We start from the raw sequence: 19,161 nt of genomic DNA, 5'->3' as shown, positions 1-19,161 counted from the left end.
ATCATACACAATTTGATAGAATATAACGCTGAGCATTAGTTTAATAGATCAAAAAATCACTAGAACAAGCTCAGAAAAACACAAGAATCAGATCAATAACAAAAAATAACAGAGCCCGAAATCTTTGAAAAGCAATAAAACTCATCCGCCTTTAATAATCCAAATGAATAAGTAAAATGCATATAATATAATTCAATTTTTACACTCATTTTTATTTTATTTCCTTCCCACCAACTAATCATCACTAGAAGTGCAAGCTTAAAGGCAGTGGAGTTGTGCTGTGCTTATAGGCAGCAGAGAGGCATCTAGGCAGTAGAGTTGTGCTTATAGGCAGTAGAGAGGCTTTTCTCACCTTTTGTCAGATTTAACTTGTATTTACTAGTATTTATATGTTTCTTGAACCCTTGTTCTTCCAAGAAAATAACATAATCTAATATCTTCTGATTCAATCAGTCAAATAGTTAGTGCAATCACATAGGTATTTCCAATAAGAATTCAACCATAATGCATATGCAAAAAGATTATCTATCACTCTTACAAAATCAAAATTAACTAAACAACTTCACTTGATAATAATTTCATTAAATTATCCATCTCAAACTAAAGATGCAATAGAAAAGGTATCATCGGAACAACAAAACCATCGTTACTTAAAAGACCATGGAAAACCGCTAAGATATGAAGCATCACTGGACCCATGGGAATCACAGAAGACGATGCACTGAGTAAGGATGAAACCAATGCTCAATTACCCTTGCGCCCGAAGCAGCATCCCTTCCACCAACAGAGCACAGAAAATAAAAAGCGAATAGAATAGAAATTGAAGTTTGCATTTAATTTCGATTTAACAATTCAAATCAGAGAATCAGTTTTGACTGAGACGTTTATCGAAAAAGAAAAACAGAGATTTCTGATCTTTGTCAGCATCAAGCCTTCTCATTCCAACCTAATATGTTTGCCGCACCATTCCGAGGCAGGATCCAGATGTGGCCGAGGCAGTGGCACAAGGGAACGTGGGGATCGAGGCAGCGGCTGTTGCAAGTGCCTGTAGCTGCTGCTTGGGAGGCCGCTGCAAAAGCGCATCAGCAACCGCGGCTGCGACCATAGCGGAGCTGCGGTTTTCAAAAGTTTCCGCCGGAGAGCTCTTTCTTTTTGGACATTTTGAGTGTGACGTCCCATGAGAGACAGTGAGGGGAAGGCAGAGGGTGCGTTGGGAGAACATGAAAGTGTTAAATATGTTGAGAAAATTCTCGAACATTCGAAATTTATTATGAGATCATATGAGGTCGTGCCGTTGGTGATCGAAAAGTAGTTACGAGTAAGGTCCACAGGTCAGAATGCCAAGTAATGCATGATTTCTATTATGAGATTAGGATGCACAGGTCGGGGTGTCGAGTAGTCATTCGATGTTCTCACATTTAAAAGTTGTTATAGGATAGGGTCCACATGTTGACTGTTATGAGGTAGGACCAAAGAACTAGCCGTATGTCGAGTCCACAGATTAGCTTCACCTCGTCAGTCTGCTCAGATCATTCTAATCCAGTTCAGCCAACATGTTGTCACGCTCGAATTGAATGTTTGCTTGTCCAGTGATCAGTGTTTTAAATCGCGTAACGTTGGTTCATAGCGTTTTTGTCTTGTCATCGCGTAACGTAAATAGCGAAGCGTATAGCGCAATCTTTTCGTGCACGTCAATATTTAAATTTTAAAAAAATAAAATATACTTATATAAGTAAAATAAAAATAACATAACCTAAAATTAATCATAATAATTGATTACATGTCAAAATATCCCATAATAACAATTTAAAAAAATTTATAATTAAAACAACATAACCTAAAAATAATTAGTATCATCCAATTCTATATCACTATCATCATCAATAGTGTCTATGGTTGGAAAATTTTCCAATATCAAAAGTTGTTGGAATTATTCCTCCATAATTTTCAGTATCAAGATGATTACCTTCCACATCAACAAGACTCAACTTTGCTTGTTTGTCTTTGTTTCCAAATATTATATAAAAGATACGACATTTAAGAATCAATTATAGGTGAAGTAAATATAAATAAAAAAATTGCATATGCTTAGTGCTTACTTGAATTTTCAACAACTCTTTTTTTTTTAATTCGTAGGAGGAACTTCAACTATATCCACAACATCTTCGATTCGCTTATCTGAGTCGAAAAAACTTTCAAAAGTATCCGACGGCACACTCACAATAGGATCACTTTCAAATAATTCATCATCTTCAAGCCATTTAGTAGTTATGGAGAGAACTGGACCTTCTTTCTTAGTTTTCCATTTATCATCCGAATTAATTTCATCAACTACGATGGGATCAATCTTGTCTCTCCTCCTAATGTTTCTCTCCCTAAGTTTGAAGTAATATTTTACAAACACCAACGCATTCAATTTTGCATGTTCAAGCCTATTTCTCTTTTTTGTATGAATCTAATATTACAAATAAGAAAACATATATAAAAATTAAAAATAAACAATGATATAAAAATTATAAAACAATTAAAATTCAAGTAGAGCTAGAAACTTAGAATACTCACCGATTCAAAAGTGCTCCAATTTCTTTCACATCCCGAAACACTACAAGTGAGACCAAGCACTCGAATTGAAAATGTAGTAAGCACGAGTGTCTTACTTCCAAAACGTTCCCACCATGAGACTAATAAATAATAACATAAAAAAAAATTATAAAAATGTATATAATTTTAAAATATGAATGCTAGTATAATTTTACAAGAACGGTTACAAGAAGAGAAGTTCACCCGGAGTTCGCAACATTCTTGTTCGTTTTGCTATTAGAGTTCCAAATTCTCCTTCAGCTTTATTATACAAGTCCAATTGGATGTCTGCTTTACGACGAGAGACAACATCCTATCCATGCAAGTAAACAAACCATCTCTAACTTCATCACAATCAGAAAATCTTTTTTCATAACGCAATTGCGAATTCAAATAGAACCCGACCGCGAGTAGAGGATGATGAAGTTGTGGAGTCCATCGAGAATCAATTTTTTTCATAATGGTCTTGTATTTTCTGTCAACTCCCCCGCAATTAAATTTTATTATCTCTTTTGTCTTATCCATAAGTTCATAAATATATCCCATCGCCGATCTCACCTCTGAATCAACTCCCCTTAACACACTTACAAGAGAAACAACACTCTTAACACAAAATTCAACATATGACCAAAAGTTGGGATCATTAATAACAATTCTCTTCAAGACCTTCCCCTGAGTTGTTTGAGATAGTGGTAAACTAACCCAATCTTCGGAAGCAAACATTTGTTCAAGTGGCCTTTTAACCTTATACATACTCTGAAGAGTGAGAAATCTAGTAGCAAAGCGAGTAATCGCAGAACGGAGAATTTCTTTACCGTTCGTATATTTACTCATCAAAAAAAGTATAGTCCCATGGCCATAAAGGAACTTCATAACCATCTTAGCTTGCTCAATTGTGTCAGAAAAAATCTTCAACTTTGCAATATCCTCCAACATTAGATCAATGCAATGCGCCGCACAAGATGTCCAAATTCTCTGTCTTGTCTCCATAATGTTTTTCCCCACCTTAATACAATTCGAAGCATTATCCGTGACAATTTGAATAACATTTTCCTCTCCCATCTCAACAATAACATCATCAAAATATTTAAAGATCAATTGCTCATTTTTAAAAGAAGCTGATGCATCAATAGATTTCAAAAAGAAAGTGTTAACGGAACTATTTACCAAAAAATTAATCAAACTTCTATTCTTTCCATCCGTCCAACCATCGGACATAATAGTGCATCCATATTTTTTCCATGCTTTTTTATGCTCCTCGTATAATAGGCAGATGCCATCAACCCCAGCTTTAAGTATCCAAGTTCTTAAATCATGCATTGAAGGAGGCTTCAACCCTCTTCCATATTCCGCAATGCCCTCAATCATAGGCAACTAATAAGAATCATTCACAACATTAAACGGAAATGCGGTAGAGTAAATAAAACAACCAACTCTACGCTTCACATCAACCAGTAAATCTTTTTTGTATGTCGAATTCAGAGTTGTTTGTCGAGGTTCAAACCTAACAAATCCGTGAAGGATACCTTTACCTTTTTATGCACCACTACCTGAACATCCAATTGAATTTCCCCCTATACTTCCAACTTTAGATGATTGCATACTCATACACTGGGGACCTTCACCAATCTCTCGTAACAATTCGAATTGTTTGTTTTTAGATGCTCTAATTTTGTCAAGTGATTCTCTAATTTCTTTCTTAATATCATCCGAAACACTAACACAAGGTGAGACCAAGCACTCGAATTGCAAATGTAGTAAGCTCGGATGTATTATTTCCAAAATGATCCCACCACGAGACTAATAAGTAATAACATTAAAAAAAAATTACAAGAATGTACATAATTTTAAAATATGAATGCAAGTATAATTTTACAAGAACGGTTACAAAAAAAAAAGTTTACCCGGAGTTCGCAACATTCTTTTTCGTTTTCCTATTGGAGTTCCAAATTCTCCTTCAACTTTATTATACAAGTCCAATTGGATGTCTGCTTTAAGACGATAGACAACATCCTATCCATGCAAGTATAGGATCCATCTCTAACTTCATCATAATCAGAAAATCTTTCTTCATAACGCAATTTGCGAATTCAAATAGTACCCGACCACGTGTAGAGGATGATGAAATTGTGGAGTCCATCGTGAATTAATTTTTTTCCAAATGGTCTTGTATTTTCTATCAACTCCATCACAATTAAATTTTATTGTCTCTTTTGCTTTATCCATAAGTTCATAAATATATCCCATGGCCGATCTCACCTCTGAATCAACTTCTCTTACACACTTACAAGAGAAACAACACTCTTAACACAAAATGTAACATGTGGCCAAAAGTTAGGTTCATTAATAACAATTTCTCTTCACGACTTTCCCCTGAGTTGTTTGAGATAGTGTTGAACTAACCAAATCAACGGAAGCAAACATTTGTTCAAGTGGCCTTTTAACCTTATACATACTCTGAAGAGTGAGAAATGAAATAGCAAAGCGAGTAACAGAGGGACGGAGAATTTCTTTACCGTTTGTATACTTTCTCAACAAAGAAAGTAGAGTTCCATGATCATAAAGAAACTTCACAACCATCTTAGCTTGCTCAATTGTGTCAGAAAAAATCAACTTTGCAATATCCTCCAACTTTAGATTAATGCAATGCGCCGCACAAGGTGTCCACCAAATTCTATGTCTAGTCTCCATAATGTTTCTCCTCGCCTTAATGCAATTCGAAGCATTATCCGTGACAATTTGAATTACATTTACCTCTCCCACCTCATCAATAACATCATCAAGATATTTAAAGATCAATTGCCCATTTTTAAAAGAAGTTGATGCATCAATAGATTTCAAAAAGAAAGTGTCGGCGGAACTATTTATCAAAAAATTAATCAAACTTCTATTCTTTCCATCCGTCCAACCATCGGACATAATAGTGCATCCATATTTATTCCATGCTTTTTTATGCTCCTCATATAATAGGTTGATGTCATTAACCCCAGCTTTAAGTATCCAAGTTCTTAAATCATGCATTGAAGGAGGCTTCAACCCTCTTCCATATTCCGCAATGCCCTCAATCATAGGCAACTAATAAGAATCATTCACAACATTAAACGGAAATGCGGCAGAGTGAATAAAACAACCAACTCTACGCTTCATATCAACCAGTAAATCTTTTTCGTATGTCGAATTCAGAGTTGTTTGTCGAGGTTCAGAACTAATAAATCCATGAAGGATACCTTTACCTTTTTATTCACCACTACCTGAACATCCAATTGAATTTCCCCCTACACTTCTAACTTTTAATGATTACATACTTATACTCTGAGGACCTTCACCAATCTCTCATAACAATTCGATTTATTTGCTTTTAGATGCTTTAATTTTGTCAAGTGATTTTCTAATTTCTTTCTTAATAACATCCGGAACACTAACGCAAGGTGAGACCAAGCACTCGAATTGCAAATGTAGTAAGCTCGGGTGTCTTCCAAAATGTTCCAACCACGAAACTAATAAGTAATAACATTAAAAAAAATACAAGAATGTATATAATTTTAAAATATGAATGCTAGTATAATTTTACAACGGTTACAAGAAGAAAAGTTTACCCGGAGTTCGCAACATTCTTGTTCGTTTTGCTATAGGAGTTCCAAATTCTTCTTCAGCTTTACTATACTAGTCCAATTGGATGTCTGCTTTAAGACGATAGACAACATCCTATCCATGCAAGTATACAATCCATCTCTAACTTCATCACAATCAAAAAATCTTTCTTCATAACGCAATTGCGAATTCAAATAGTACCCGACCGTGTGTAGAGGATGATGAAGTTGTGGAGTCCATCGTGAATCAATTTTTTTCCAAATGGTCTTGTATTTTCTGTCAACTTCCCCACAATTAAATTTTATTGTCTCTTTTGTCTTATCCATAAGTTCATAAATATATTCCATGGCCGATCTCTCCTCCGAATCAACTTCCCTTAACACACTTACAAGAGGAACAACACTCTTAACACAAAATGTAACATGTGGCCAAAAGTTGAGATCATTAATAACAATTCTCTTCACGACCTTCCCCTGAGTTGTTTGAGATAGTGGTGAACTAACCCAATCTTCGGAAGCAAACATTTGTTCAAGTGGCTTTTTAACCTTATACATACTCTGAAGAGTGAGAAATGAAGTAGCAAAGCGAGTAACAGAGGGACGGAGAATTTCTTTACCGTTTGTATATTTTCTCATCAAAGAAATTATAATTCCATGACCATAAACAAACTTCACAACCATCTTAGCTTACTCAATTGTGTCAGAAAAAATCTTCAACTTTGCAATATCCTCCAACTTTAGATCAATGCAATGTGTCGCACAAAGTGTCCACCAAATTCTATGTCTAGTCTCCAAAATTTTTTTCCTCGCCTTAATGCAATTCGAAGCATTAAGATATTTAAAAATTGAATTACATTTTGAATTACAAAGTGTCTACCAAAGTGTCACGGAATATGTTGATCCGTGACAATTTGAATTACATTTTCCTCTCCCACCTCATCAACAGCATCACCAAGATATTTAAAAATCAATTCCCCATTTTTAATAGAAGCTGATGCATCAACATATTCCAAAAAGAAAGTGCCGGCGGAACTATTTATCAAAAAATTAATGAAACTTCTATTCTTTCCATCCGTCCAACCATCGGACATAATAGTGCATCCATATTTTTTCCATACTTTTTTATGCTCCTCATATATTAGGTTGATGCCATCAACCCCAACTTTAAGTATCCAAGATCTTAACTCATGCATTGAAGGAGGCTTCAACCCTCTTCTATATTCCGCAATGCCCTCAACCATAGGTGACCAATAAGGATCATTTATAACATTAAACGGAAATGCGACAGGGTAAATAAAACGACCAACTCTACGCTTCACATCAATTAGTAAATCTTTTTTGTCTGTCGAATTTAGAGTTGTTTGTCGAGGTTCAGAACTAACAAATCCATGAAGGATACCTTTACCTTTTGATTCACCACTACCAGAACATCCAATTGAATTTCCCAATACACTTCCAACTTTTGATGATTGCATACTCATACTCTAAGGACCTTCACCAATCTCTCGTAATAATTCGATTTGTTTGTTTTTAGATGCTCCAATTTTGTCAAATGATTCTCTAATTTCTTTCTTAATATCTTACGGAACACTAACACAAGGTGAGACGAAGCACTCGAATTGCAAATGTAGGGTGTCTTACTTCCAAAACGTTCCCACCACGAGACTAATAAGTAATAACATTAAAAAAAAATTAAAAGAATGTACATAATTTAAATATGAATGCTAGTATAATTTTACAAGAACGATTACAAGAAGAAAATTTTACCCGGAGTTCGCAACATTCATGTTCGTTTTGTTATTGGAGTTCCAAATTCTCCTTCAGCTTTATTATACAAGTCCAATTGGATGTCTGCAAACACATCCTATCCATGCAAGTATACAATTCATCTCTAACTTCATCACAATCAGAAAATCTTTCTTCATAACGCAATTGCGGGTTCAAATAGTACCCCCTGCCGCGTGTAGAGGATGATGAAGTTGTGGAGTCCATCGTGAATCAATTTTTTTCCAAATGGACTTGTATTTCTGTCAACTCCCCCACAATTAAATTTTATTATCCCTTTTGTCTTATCCATAAGTTCATAAATATATCTCATGGTCGATCTCTCCTCCGAATCAACTTCCCTTAACACACTTACAAGAGGAACAACACTCATAACACAAAATGTAACATGTGGCCAAAAGTTGGGATCATTAATAACAATTTCTCTTCACGACCTTCCCCTGAGTTGTTTGAGATAGTGGTGAACTAACCCAATCTTTGGAAGTAAACATTTGTTCAAGTATCCTTTTAACCTTATACATATTCTGAAGAGTCAGAAATGAAGTAGCAAAGCGAGTAACAGCGGGATGGAGAATTTCTTTACCGTTTGTATACTTTCTCATCAAAGAAAGTATAGTTTCATGAGCATAAAGGAACTACACAACCATCTTTGCTTGCTCAATTGTGTCGGAAAAAATCTACAACTTTGCAATTTCCTCCAATATTATATCAATGCAATGCGTCGCACAAAGTGTCCACCAAATTCTATGTCTAGTCTCCATAATTTTTTTCCTCGCCTTAATGCAATTCGAAGCATCCGTGACAATTTGAATTACATTTTCCTCTCCCACCTCATCAACAACATCACCAAGATATTTAAAGATCAATTCCCCATTTTTAATAGAAGTTGATGCATCAACAGATTCCAAAAAGAAAGTGTCGGCGGAACTATTTACCAAAAAATTAATCAATCTTCTATTCTTTCCATCCGTCCAACCATCGGACATAATAGTGCATCCATATTTTTTCCATACTTTTTTATGCTCCTCATATATTAGGTTGATGCCATCAACCCCAACTTTAAGTATCCAAGTTCTAAACTCATGCATTGAAGGAGGTTTGAACCATCTTCCATATTCCGCAATGCCCTCAACCATAGGCGGTTAACCAATAAGGATCATTCACAACATTAAACGGAAATGCGGCAAAATAAATAAAACGACCAACTCTACGCTTCACATCAACAAATAAATCTTTTTTGTATGTCGAATTTAGAGTTGTTTGTCGAGGTTCAGAACTAACAAATCCATGAAGGATACCTTTACCTTTTGATTCACCACTACCAGAACATCCAATTGAATTTTCCCCTACACTTCCAACTTTTGATGATTGCATACTCATACTATGAGGACATTCACCAATCTCTCGTAACAATTCAGTTTGTTTGCTTTTAGATGCTCTAATTTTGTCAAGTGATTTTCAAATTCTTTTCTTAATATCATCCGGAACACTAACACAAGGTGCAACCCCTTTATGAGTTTGAGCTAAATATTCCTTCAAGCGAGTAATCCCTTCATTCGATATATGATGATAAAATTTGCACCGATCAGATTTTTCCCCTTCATTTTGATACCAATATTTCCAACCAATATCTTTTTTATCCTTTTTTGACAAAATCGTAGACATTGCAAACTCTAACCAAACAATCAAAATCCTAGAAAAAAAAAAGAAAAAAATCAGAACAAATAATTAATTAATTAGAAAAAAATGGGAATCAATCAAGGCATTTAGAAGATTGATCATTGGATCGATCACTGGATCGATCCAAGGCGTCTAGATCGATACTGGATCGATCCAGGGCGTCTAGATCGATCACTGGATCGATCCAGGGTCTGGATTGATCCAGATGCCCTGTTCGAACATAAAGGATCTGGATCGATCACTCGATCCAGATACCCGACTCGTGAAATCCTTGCTCCTTTGAGGATAAAAAAAGAAAAAACGAAAAAACGAAGAAAACGAAAGGAAGGAGAAAATTTTACCTCCAATCGTTGTCCCTCGTCGCCACTCACAGGTCACTGCTCGCCGCTCGCCTTGTCGCCCGCCGATCACAGGTCTCAGCTCGCCGCTCGCCTCTCGCAAGTTGTCCCTCGCCGATCGCCGCCTGTCGCCTCTGCCCTACCTCGACGGTCACGATTCGATGCCTTTGCCCTACTTATTGTGTAAGCAATTTACAATTCTAGTGTCCGCTATGGGCCGCTAAGTCATGATAACGCCTATCTACGCTTTTGTCCCGAATAGCATGGGCTATTCGGGACAATCGCTAATCAGCAAACGCTGCAGAGCGTTCGCTGATCGTAGCGCGCGATAGCGCGCTATTCACCGCTATTGAAAACCCTGGTCCAGTCCACCCAGTTTATCAAGGATGACACTTCGAATAGATTCGAGTCAGATTAAAATAAGAAAACTGTAAAAAAACTCTCAATCAAAATCCGATCAGAATCTGAAAATTTTAAACCCGAATAATCCAACCTACCCACATAATCCGCCCGACCAGGATTTTTTATATATTTTCAATAATTTTTTCACTTTTATCTCAATATTTTATCATTATACTATCATTCTATTATTTATGTTAAATTCTGAATTTTAAAAAAAATAAACAATTCAAATTTGGGATTAATCATGCAATTTGGGCCAAAGTTAATTTGTCGTAAGTAGGTCAGGCCACTTGACTAGTTCAAATTAATTGATCCAACTATTTTGCCTTGATTGATCATCACAGCCAACCCACAAGCACAAATGGACCCAGCTTACTCAACAAACTAGCTTGAACCAATCAGCCAGAAAACCATCCCATTGATTTGGCATGCCTAGATTGATCAGCTAGGACTTACCAACTGGTCTGACTTCAACCTGCCAAAAAGACCTATCCATTTAGCCCTTACGGATCAACTGATTGATGTAAGCCCTTACGGATCAACTGATTGATGTAACCCAATAAAATTACTCGTCTAATCAAATTAACCAACCCAAATGGCCTGATCAGATTGTCCAATCTGACCCCTTCAATCCAACCAACCCATTTGAATTGGTGTGACCTATTTAGGACAAAATAACTTTTGCCCAAATTGGATAATTAATCTTAAATTTGAACTAATTATTTTTAAAAAATTCAGAATTTAACATAAATAATAGAATGATAGCATGATGAAAAAATATTAGGATAAAAGTAAAAAATGTTAGAGAAAATATGAATTTTTTTTCGGATCGGGCGGATTATGCGGGTAGGACAGATTATGCAGGTTTAACATTTTTGAATTAAATTCGGATTCTAATCTAGTTTAGATTGAGAGTTTTTTATAATATACTTATTTTAATCGAACTCGAATCCACCTAAAGTGTCATGCTTGATAGACGGGGTGGGCTGGACAAGCAAGCATGCAATTTGAGTGTGACAGCATGTTAGGTGAACTGGTTAGAATTGTTTTACACTGACAGGGTAAAGCTGATGTGGACCCGATGTACGTCTAGCTCGATGGACCCTACCTCATAACAGTTGACCTATGGACTCTATCCCAAAATAATTTTTAGATGTGAAAACACCGAACGACTACTCAGCACCTTGACCTGTAAACCCTACTAATAACAACTTTTTGATCACCAACGACACGACTTCGTATGATTTCGTAACAAACTTCAAATTTTCGAGAACTTTCTCGACCTATTTAACACCCCCGTATTCTCCCAACCCACTCTCTGTCTTCTCCTCACACTCCCTCATGGAACGCCGCTCTTGAAATGCCCAAAAAGAACAAGCACTCCACAAAGACTTCTGGAAACCGCAGTTGCGACTGCGGTTGCAGTCAAGGCTGCTAATGCCACTTTTGTAGTAGCCTCCTAAGCGACAGCTATAGCTACTAGTGCAACTGTCGTTGCTTTGGTCCCCACGTTCCCTCCTATCACCTGTCACCTATCACGACCCGGAGACTTCATCCCTATATGAGGGATAGCCTCCCTGCTCAGATAATATTCATACCTGCATCAAAATCATAAATAATAACTGAAGAGGGTACACTAGGTTGTAGGAATATGAATATGCAACACTTTATTAAATCACATAGACGAAATGGAAACACAGGACTATAATACCATGACCAACTGACAAACTGCTTTCAGGCATACAATGAAATGGAAGGTACTAAACATAACCAAATGCATAAACAATCCAACTAATGCAATACAAAATAAACTGGATGGTGGAAATAATCTCCATAACTATCGTTGTGCATCTTTGAACAATTGTCCACACTTTATTGACTAAACCTCGAAAAGCACCTCAAGTCTACAAATTTGGAGGTGAAAGGAAAAAGGAAAGTCCGCACAAAGTGCAAAGTGGAGATAAGACAGACATGCATAAAAAATTATTATTAAAAAGGGTAAACATCAATTACCATCTCTCTTTTTGTTTTCATGTCATTTGTTTTTTATTCCCTTCTTAATTTACTTCATCAGTTCTCACTAAATTTCTTATTTTTCACACATTATTGTCTTATTTTATTTGACAGCACAATTCAATTTATTGTATGTGAACAAAAAAACAATATACACATTAAGGTTGTGTCGTATAAGTAGGAGTGAACTACCAGCATTCCATCTAATACGAACACATCTTGTATAAATAAAATATCTAAGTAAGCGACCTGCAACCCACAGAGAAAGATGTGTCGTATAGGAGTGAATGACCTACAATTCACTCGTAACGAAATACACCGGATGTATGCATCAGTGTTTTAAATCGCGTAATGTTGGTTCATAGCTTTTTTGTCTCGTCATCGCGTAGCGTAAATAGCGAAGCGTATAGCGTAAGCTTTTCATACACGTCAATGTTTAAATTTAAAAAAAAATAAAATATACTTATATAAGTAAAATAAAAATAACATAATCTAAAATTAATCATAATAATTCATTATATGTCAAAATATCGCATAACAACAATTTAAAAAGTCTTATAATTAAAATAACATAACCTAAAAATAATTAGTATCATCCAATTCTATATCACTATCATCATCAATAGTGTCCACTATCAAACGTTGTTGGAATTACTCCTCCATAATTTTCAACATCAAGATGATTATCTTCCACATCAACAAGACTCAACCTTGCTTGTTTGTCTTCGCTTCCAACTATTATATAAGAGATACGACATTTAAGAATCAATTATAGGTGAAATAGATATAAATAAATAATTTGCATATGCTTAGTGCTTCTTGAATTTTCAACAACTCTTTTTTTTGAATTCGTAGTTAGAACTTCAACTATATCCTCAACATCTTCGATTCGCTTATCCGAGTCGAAAAGACTTTCAAAGGTAGCCGACGGCACACTCACAATAGGATCACTTTCAAATAATTCATCATCTGCAAGCCATTTAGTAGTTACGGGGAGAACTGGACCTTCTTTCTCAGATATCCATTCATCATCCAAATTAATTTCATCAACTATAATGGGATCAATCTTGTCTCTCCTCCTAATGCTTCTCTCCCTAAGCTTGAAGTTATATTTCACAAACACCAACGCATTCAACTTTGCATGTCCAAGCCTATTTCTCTTTTTCGTATGAATCTAATATTACAAAGAAGAAAACATATATATATAAATTAAAAATAAACAATGATATGAAAATTATAAAACAATTAAAATTCAAGTAGAATTAGAAACTTAGAATACTCACCGATTCAAAAGTGCTCCAATTTCTTTCACATTCCGAAGCACTACAAGTGAGACCAAGCACTCGAATTGCAAATATAGTAAGCTCGGATGTCTTACTTCCAAAACGTTCCCACCACGAGACTAATAAGCAATAACATTAAAAAAAAATTAAAAGAATGTATATAATTTTAAAATATGAATGCTAGTATAATTTTACAACGGTTACAAGAAGAAAATTTTACCCGAAGTTTGCAACATTCTTGTTCGTTTTGCTATAGGAGTTCCAAATTCTCCTTCAGCTTTATTATACTAGTCCAATTGGATGTCTGCTTTAAGACGATAGACAACATCCTATCCATGCAAGTATACAATCCATCTCTAACTTCATCACAATCAAAAAATCTTTCTTCATAACGCAATTGCGAATTCAAATAGTACCCGACCTCGTGTAGAGGATGATGAAGTTGTGGAGTCCATCGTGAATCAATTTTTTTCCAAATGGTCTTGTACCCCCACAATTAAATTTTATTGTCTCTTTTGTCTTATCCATAAGTTCATAAATATATCCCATGACCGATCTCTCCTCCGAATCAACTTCCCTTAACACACTTACAAGAGAAACAACACTCTTAACACAAAATGCAACATGTGGCCAAAAGTTGGGATCATTAATAAAAATTTCTCTTCACAACCTTCCACTGAATTGTTTGAGATAGTGGTGAACTTTGCAATATCCTGTAACAATAGATCAATGCAATGCGTCACACAAAGTGTCCACCAAATTTTATGTCTAGTCTCCATAATTCTTTTCCTCGCCTTAATGCAATTCAAAGCATTATCCGTGACAATTTGAATTACATTTTCCACTCCCACCTCATCAACAACATCACCAAGATATTTAAAGATCAATTCCCCATTTTTAATAGAAGTTGATGCATCAACAGATTCCAAAAAGAAAGTGTCGGCAGAACTATTTACCAAAAAATTAATCAAACTTCTATTCTTTCCATCCGTCCAACCATCGGACATAATAGTGCATCCATATTTTTTCCATGCTTTGTTATGCTCCTCATATATTAGGTTGATGCCATCAACCCCAACTTTAAGTATCCAAGTTCTTAACTCCTGCATTGAAGGAGGTTTGAACCCTCTTCCATATTCCACAATGCCCTCAACCATAGGCGGTTAACCAATAAGAATCATTCACAACATTAAACGAAAATGCGGCAGAATAAATAAAACGACCAACTCTACGCTTCACATCAACCAGAAAATCTTTTTTGTATGTCAAATTTAGAGTTGTTTGTCGAGGTTCAGAACTAACAAATCCATGAAGGATACCTTTACCTTTTGATTCACCACTACAAGAACATCCAATTGAATTTCCCCCTACACTTCTAACTTTTGATGATTTCGCACTCATACTCTGAGGACATTCACCAATCTCTCGTAACAATTCGGTTTGTTTGCTTTTAGATGCTCTAATTTTGTCAAATGATTCTCTAATTTCTTTCTTAATATCATCCGGAACACTAACACAAGGTGCAACCCCTTTATGAGTTTGAGCTAAATATTCCTTCAAGCGAGTAATCCTTCCATTCGATATATGATGACAAAATTTGCACCAAACAGATTTTTCCCCTTCATTTTGATAATAATATTTCCAACCAATATCTTTTTTCTGACAAATTCGTAGGCATTGTAAATTCTAACCAGACAATCAAAATCCTAGAAAAATAAAAGAAAAAAATCAGAACAAACAATTAATTAATTAGAAAAAATGAGAATCAATCAAGGCATCTAGAAGATCAATCATTGGATCGATCCAAGGAATTGGATCGATCACTGGATCTATCCAGGGCGTCTGGATCGATCACTGAATCTATCTAGGGCGTCTGGATCGATCACTAGATCGATCCAGATCCTTTCTGTTCGAACTGAAAGGATCTGGATCGATCACTCGATCGATCCAGATACCCAACTCGTAAAATCTTTGCTCCTTTGAGAAAAAAAAAACGAAAAAAGAAGAAAACGAAAGGAAGGAGAAAAGCTTACCTCCAATCGTTGTCCCTCGCCGCCGCTCACAGGTCACTGCTCGCCACTCACCTTATCGCCCGGCGATCACAAGTCACTGCTCGTCGCCGCTCACAGGTCTCTGTTCGCCGCTCGCCTCTCGCAAGTTGTCGCTCGCCGATCGCCGCCTATCGCCTGTGCCCTGCCTTCGCCTCTGCCCTACCTCGACGGTCATGATTCGACATCTTTGCCCTACCTATTGTGTAAGCAATTTACAATTCTAGCGCCCGCTATGGGCCGCTAAGTCATGATAGCGCACGCTATGTGCACTATCTACGCTTTTGTTCCGAATAGCGTGGGCTATTCGAGGCAATCGCTAATCAACGAACGCTGAAGAGCGTTCGCTGATCGTAGCGCGCGATAGCGAGCTATGTAGCGCGCGATAGCGAGCTATGTAGCGCGCGATAGCGAGCTATGCAGCGCGCGATAGCGAGCTATGTAGCGCGCTATTCGCCGCTATTGAAAACCCTGGTATGCATCTATACGTACATAGATTGGGTGAACGATTCGCAATCCACCCAAAAGAGATGTATCGTATAAACAAGGAGTAAACGACCCACAATTCACTCAATACGAAAATACATTATGTGAATGCACATATACATACACATACATAGGGTGAATAGCCCACAACCCACCCGGGAATGCCTCACATAAAAAGAATGAGATGAACAACCCGCAATCCATCCTGTGAGGTAAAATCATTTCAATTTGGCCGAAGCCCATAAAATAAATGTGGCACTCACTTCGTTATTAATTTACTTAAGAAGTTGCATACTTCTTACGAGTACAGAGCCAAAACTCTCTCTCGTATTACTCGATTTTGGGTAAATTATTTCAAAAGAATTATTCCCGTCGCTTACCCTCTTAAAATTCTCATTAGCGTTTGTATTCTCTTTAAGGGAACTATCCTAGTTTCTTCTATAGTATTCTTCAATTATTTGCTAGCATCATGTGCTAAAATACTTTATGGCAGTAATCACATAATATAGTATCCAATTCCTAATTTGCAAGATAATGTCACAGCAAACATACGTATCATTAAAGAAATATCACATGATACACAAAAGTTCTAGGAGAGAAACATAATAGCCATTTGGGGACATTGAGACAATAATGGTTGCCAAAGTTCAAATAACTTAGACATGCTACCAAAGCCTACTGCTACTGGAATAATGGAAAAACAAAAATACAGAATAAAGGCTAACAGCTAAGAACGTGATATCAAGGAAGATACAATATGATATATAAAATATTACAAATTGAAAAATTTTATAAAAAGTGCTGGGGAGTAGCTTATACTGATCATGTATAATATAGGAATAGCATGAGGTTAAATTCATAGGATCCAGGTTTTCAAATTCAGCAAACAATAAAAATAATCATTAAGTACGTGTGTGATCTCTGAGGTAGGTTTAATCATGCACAAGATTGTTAGGGAAACAAGCAAGAAAATTCCACACAATTTTCAATTGCCGATGACGTTTCGAGATAGCAGATCAAGAAGAAAAAATTAATCTAAATTTGATGAAGTGTATATTGAACCATGCACGAAAGGTAAACGAAAGAAACAAGCAAGAACACTCCACCTCAAACCGAAAGATCCTCGCTGTGGTGCACCAACCGCGGCACTAGCTCCCCACGACGAGTGGCGGCGGATCAATAGCGTCAACGAGCGGAGGAGCAACGGCGTCGACGACAATGACCACGACGACGGCGGCGTGAGGGTGAGAAAAAGATGAGATCTTGTTTTATTTCAGGGGGGGTTAGGGTTAGGTTTTGAGGTGATATAAAGACGAAGAGGGGAGGGGGGAAAGTCACGGGCAGGAGATGTTCGGTTGTAACCCTTTTAATGGCATTTTTGCGAAAAAAATCCAGAAATTTTCATAAATTGCAACTATACCTCTCATATATAAATACAAGTTAAATCTGACATAATGTCTCTGCTGTCTGTAAATACAACACTACGTAGTCTTCTCAGGACGGTCTAGTAATTAGCACGTGAAATATTATCATCATGAAGTTCGGAATTCGAATTTTGATAAAATCGAGATAAATACCTCATTTATATATTAATCATTATTCCAAAAGTTAGTAGTCGTCCGTGATTTATTTTCTCCATGTTGATCCTTAAATAAATTGACAGAGGCGGGGATAAATGTATTTACTTTTTTACCATCATGTAAACACAACACTAGAGAAGATCATCAACATTTTATATTTATTCTCTCTTTAATTGTCCTCATTTATTTAAGTTTAAGCTTGCAGTTGGATTAGTTGGTGGGAAGGAAGTAAAATAAAAATAAGTGAAAAAAATTAATTATATTATATGCATTTTACTTGATTCACTTGGATTATCAACCAAGGGCTGATGAGTTTGATTGCTTCCCAAAAATTTTGGAATCTGTTTTTTTTTTTGTTATTGATCTGATTCTAAGGTTTTTCTAAGATTCTTCTAGTGACTTATTGATCTATTAAACTAATGCTCATTGTGATTGTCTTCAACAAGAACGGAAGGGTATATTTTCTCTAGAAATATGGTATAAGATTTTCAACCTAAATGAATACTTAATTACAAATAGATATAGTTTATTTTTTAAATATGAATGATTGGTTAAAAACTTTATGACAATTATTTGTCATGGAGAAAAAATTAAAGCAATTATAATAAAATAATTTGACAAGATTTTAAGCATTCAATTGGTTTCCCTATATGCATTGGATGCTATTGTTATTGGAAGTTTAATCGACTGAACAAAATTCTAGTTGGATTTGAACGGGTCACGTGGCGTGACCTACTTAGGACAAATTGACTTTAAATTGACTTTTGTCCAAATTGCAAGATCATAAATTGTTTGGGCAAAGTCATGCAATTTGGATAAAAATCAATTTAACCTAAGTAGGTCACGCTTAATTGATTATCACAAGTACTAGTATAAATGGACACAACTAATTTTTTTTTTGAACTGGTGCGATCATTAAGACATTAAATATTATTATATGAAATTTTAGGTTAAAATTTAATGAATCTGAGCATATCTTCTCTCCTTATTTTGATCGCCTATATCAATGACTAATAATTCATGATTTATTTATTTTTTCATGTTTACCTAGGAATAAATTAATAGGACACTAGAAACAAATAAATAATCTTTTATTACATAAATAGACACAACTAGTCGAAGATTGAATTGACTTAAAATACAATACTTTTTATTGGAGTTGAGTCGATTGGAATTAAATCAACCTTGTTCAGTCGATTAAACTTCCAGCGTCCAATACAGAGATAGACATTTTCAAATTTTTAAAAAATAATAATAATAGGATTAATATCTGAAAAAAATAGGATTAATATCTAAATTAACTGTTAATAGTAACGTAAAAAATATTTTATTATAATTTTTTTCTCCATGACAAATAATTGCCATAAATTTTTAAC

At 35.7% G+C, this 19,161-nt stretch overlaps 2 protein-coding genes across 2 annotated transcripts; both read right to left on the bottom strand.

Moving 5' to 3' along the window:
* Positions 1-793: 793 nt before the first annotated feature.
* On the bottom strand, positions 794-17,533 carry LOC121997920. Its single transcript, XM_042552593.1, has 2 exons — positions 17,312-17,533; positions 794-11,973 (listed from the first exon to the last, which is right to left on the bottom strand). The coding sequence occupies exon 2, from the start codon at positions 3,946-3,948 to the stop codon at positions 2,818-2,820; it is 1,131 nt and encodes a 376-aa protein (XP_042408527.1). The 5' UTR covers positions 3,949-11,973; positions 17,312-17,533; the 3' UTR covers positions 794-2,817.
* Positions 4,924-6,851, bottom strand: LOC121995282. Its single transcript, XM_042549062.1, has 2 exons — positions 6,561-6,851; positions 4,924-5,655 (listed from the first exon to the last, which is right to left on the bottom strand). The coding sequence occupies exons 1-2, from the start codon at positions 6,849-6,851 to the stop codon at positions 4,924-4,926; spliced, it is 1,023 nt and encodes a 340-aa protein (XP_042404996.1).
* Positions 17,534-19,161: the final 1,628 nt, after the last annotated feature.

This window comes from Zingiber officinale, chromosome 6A (assembly GCF_018446385.1).
Source record: "Zingiber officinale cultivar Zhangliang chromosome 6A, Zo_v1.1, whole genome shotgun sequence".
In the NCBI taxonomy this organism is placed as follows: Eukaryota; Viridiplantae; Streptophyta; class Magnoliopsida; order Zingiberales; family Zingiberaceae; genus Zingiber; species Zingiber officinale.
This window is presented reverse-complemented; position numbering and strand designations above follow the sequence as displayed.

Coding starts and splice junctions, on each gene's coding strand:
- LOC121997920 (XM_042552593.1), bottom strand. CDS start 3,948: ATGATTGAGGGCATTGCGGAATATGGAAGAGGGTTGAAGCCTCCTTCA.
- LOC121995282 (XM_042549062.1), bottom strand. CDS start 6,851: ATGGTTGTGAAGTTTGTTTATGGTCATGGAATTATAATTTCTTTGATG. Junction 5,656..6,560: donor TTAAGAGTGTTGTTCCTCTT/GTAAGTGTGTTA, acceptor GATTCTTATTAG/TTGCCTATGATTGAGGGCAT.